The sequence below is a fragment of the Lactuca serriola genome, chromosome 4 (assembly GCF_051521515.1).
Source record: "Lactuca serriola cultivar US96UC23 chromosome 4, Lser_US96UC23_V15, whole genome shotgun sequence".
Classification (NCBI taxonomy): Eukaryota; Viridiplantae; Streptophyta; class Magnoliopsida; order Asterales; family Asteraceae; genus Lactuca; species Lactuca serriola.
The window spans coordinates 199,771,246-199,774,785 of NC_136411.1; the positions used below are offsets into that span (position 1 = coordinate 199,771,246).

At 35.2% G+C, this 3,540-nt stretch overlaps 1 protein-coding gene and 1 non-coding gene across 2 annotated transcripts; both read right to left on the reverse strand.

The window, feature by feature from the left end:
• Positions 1 to 728: 728 nt before the first annotated feature.
• On the reverse strand, positions 729 to 802 carry TRNAT-AGU (transfer RNA threonine (anticodon AGU)). Its single transcript has one exon. It is a non-coding gene; the product is annotated as a tRNA-Thr (tRNA).
• A 156-nt stretch (positions 803 to 958) lies between these two features.
• On the reverse strand, positions 959 to 3,075 carry LOC145103139 (galactoside 2-alpha-L-fucosyltransferase-like). The gene is made up of 2 exons (XM_079040681.1): positions 2,681 to 3,075; positions 959 to 2,557 (listed from the first exon to the last, which is right to left on the reverse strand). Exons 1-2 carry the CDS (start codon positions 2,928 to 2,930, stop codon positions 1,053 to 1,055), a joined length of 1,755 nt encoding a protein of 584 aa, XP_078896807.1. The 5' UTR covers positions 2,931 to 3,075; the 3' UTR covers positions 959 to 1,052.
• Between the last annotated feature and the right edge of the window lie 465 nt (positions 3,076 to 3,540).

The window sequence follows — 3,540 nt, forward strand, 5'->3', positions numbered from 1 at the left end:
TGGAAATAGATTGATAGGCTTTAGCATAGTAGTATATGAATGTATGTGAAATCTAGATTACAGGCTTTTACAATCACATATGGGTATGTTGCCTGTGATTTCCCTCTGTAATGTATGCGATCATACAAGTTCTAAAAACATAAGGTACACGATTTTAATAAGAACAAATCTCTAATTTGTAAGAGATGATGAAATAAAAATATGACATAGCAATTATACAAGTCTCTATATATTAAGATCATAGGCCGAGCCCATGAAAAATCACAGCCCACTGAGGACAAATCATAGCCAAACGCAAATCACAACCCATAAACTCTCACCTACGGTTATACGGGTCGATTTTTAATTTTTTGGCTTATTTTTGGAATTTAGTTAAAATTTTTGGATTTTCTCCCCTTATTATTATCATTTTTGTTATTGTTGTTATAATCATAAAATATATTTTAGTTAATTGATAATTCAAAATATTTTGATAATTCAAAATATAGACAAAATTCAAAATACGTTCGCCAAATATTTTAGTTCCTCGTCTTGATATCGATTACGATAGTAAACATCAAACCAAAACTAATATTTACAGTTTCAGTCCCTGAGGTAACAAAATTCAAAATACGTTCGCCAAATATTTTAGTAGTAAATATGATACCAAAACTAATATTTACAGTTTCAGCCCCTGAGGTTAAAAAAATAATAAAATATCCACAGTTTCAGCCCCTGAGTTAAAAAGTTGCTTTCATTGAGAGTCGAACTCAAGACCTCCCGCTTACTAAACGGGTGCTCTAACCAACTGAGCTATGAAAGCAAGTTGCTTTTATCTCAGCTCAAATAAAACTTATTGTAAAATATTATTATAAATTCCCAAAAATTAGATATAATTCATTGTGCCTGAAACAACCCTACAATATGACTATCATTATACATTTATACTGTATCATTCTATCTATCATTCCCAATAACATTTCAAAATCGAAAGTGGGCAAAACCCCAAATGTATTCTCATAACTACTACTAAAACATAGATCAACAAAAAATTTCATAAAAGTGAAATCAAACTAAGCTACATTGACACCTATCGGATTAACAAGTTTCAGACCCCAACTCATATCCTCACAATGTCGAACATGAGGAACAACTTCACCAGTATCAATCCCACTTCTCTTTTTGCAATCAAAAAACGGTGGAGCATGAAAGCAAGGCTCAATCGACATGGCTTTAGTGCAAGCTGGATTTGGGGTTGTTTCATTCTCGGGTTTATTCAAGATCCATGGATTCAATCCTCCAAGACTTTGAGCTACATACCCAAAAGTTGACCATGAACTCGTAATCAACTTATCTGTTAAACTCAGTAAGTACATTTCTGCCCATGCTTTCCTGTTATGCATCTTCTTCCCCGTTTGTTGATACCCTTCATGACTCGGTTGAAAAACTTGAATCACTTCTCCTGTTACAGTCGGATTCTCCCAATACATGTCTCTTATCTTCTCAAAGTATCCCGAGCTTAAAGATGTTAAAATTACAGCTTTTGAGATTTGGTTTTTTGGTGTCACGGAAGATTCGTTTTGATTGATTTCTGGAAGAAAGTTGTTGTGTAAAGAACATGAGAGGATTTGATCGAGTACGTATTGAAATGGGCCAGGTCTCGTGTCAAAAACTCTCACTTGGATGCCGATTTTTTCATCTGCTTGTGATAGATATGAGTTGTAGTATCGTGTTATGAGACCCCAGATTGGATTTCTTGGGAAGAACAGATATCTACCTAAAAAATGGAAAACCGTTTGTTGATCTGGGAAGAGGGTGAGTAGTTCTTGTTCGAATGATGGCATTAAGAATAGAGATGGGATGAAATAGTTGTCGGATTTCATGATTACCCATGGAACGTTTTGAAGAAAGCTTTGATCTTGATCGCAGAAGAAAAGCTTGTCGTTAGCATCGTAATCATGAACCAGATGAAGATACACATACCCAGATGATGAAGATGATGACGACGATGAATTGTTTGAAACTATACTACCGAAACACTCAGGAGATTTCTGATTCAAGCTTTTGAATTGATCATAGATTGGGAAATCGAGAGGGAGTAGCCATGAGACTTCAGGGAAAGGTTCGCAGAAGAGATCATCCATGTCAACTCCTCGATCAATAAGTAAGACTCGATCTGTTAAAAGGGCGTAAAGAAAAGCCGAACCCAAAGTCAAGATTCTGTTCCCGAGTCCACTGAACGAAACCCAGATCAGATACTTGCAATCTGAAGCTTCTTCTTCGATCATACCATTTGATCTTAGTTTTCCTACAGTTTTGTTGTATGATTCTGTATAAGGTCCACAACGTTTATGAAGAGCTTCATATCTTCGTAGCTTCGAGATTAGAAAAGAAGAAGGTTTATAAGGTGATTCTTTACGATATGATGCTGATTCGTATCTACTGAGGCAAGAATCTTGATCGAATCGACTGGAAAGAAGCCCACCAAGTAGCTTGTCTTCGTGCTCAAATCCTGCAGAATGTAGCTTCTTTTTGTGCTTCACAAACGACTCCATTGGATCATCTTCTTGACCAAAATCTATTACACACAAAAGATATCGAAAATAAGAAAACTGTGTGATATAGTTGGATTTGATCATTGAATTCAAAGATAATGTAATAATGCAGAAGGAAGTAGATAGAAATGAATGTTGATTAATACCTCTGGGAGATGCCATATCATTATCAAGAACTCGAGCATCAGCAACTGCCCAGATGCTATTTGGTGAAGAATCCTTCAAAATGATGGAAATTGAGAACAAAACTGAAAGACCCATCAAGCAAACAACAAAACACCCCATTAATTTCAAAGGATTTAACCCAAATCTCGTCTGTTGATCCCGGGATATATCGCCGCCTCCGAGATCGGAAAACTTTGGTGGATCGCCGTAATTTTTGTTCAATCTTCTCATATCTGGCTACAGGTGCGAGAAGAACGGTGAGCAATGAAGTCAAAACTGCAGACTTATAATCAGTGGCTTCGTTTTGTACAGGAAATAGTTTGAATCGATGAAGTGTGTGGAAAAGGTGTAAGTGTGTGTTCGACTGTTCGTTGATGAATTGGAGAACTTGATTGCGATTGTAGTTGTTTTATAGTACTACGAATCGACATTAATTGGGTTAACGGTGAGTGTTGGATGCATCGGCATCAGAGGACATTGATTGTCGGTGACACCTTCGATAATCGAATTTGATTCATAGAATTTGGGTCGAAATATCTTCGGTGTTAGGGCTTGAGCCCTAAGTAAGAGATCGAATTTCAAGAAAGAAAAATTACAAGCCCAATTTTTTTTTATTATTTATTATTATTATTATTATTATTATTATTATTATTTTTCTTCAGATTTCCATCCTATTTTCAAATCTTCAACCTTATAATAATAATCCGAGTAAATTATTTTCAAATCTTTAACCTTATAATAATCCGAGTAAATTACAAGAAAAGAAGTATCCTTCTACAAAATCTTTTATTTTTCTTTCTATTCATTGGATTATAACAAGTGTCATAATGAAAAGATAAGA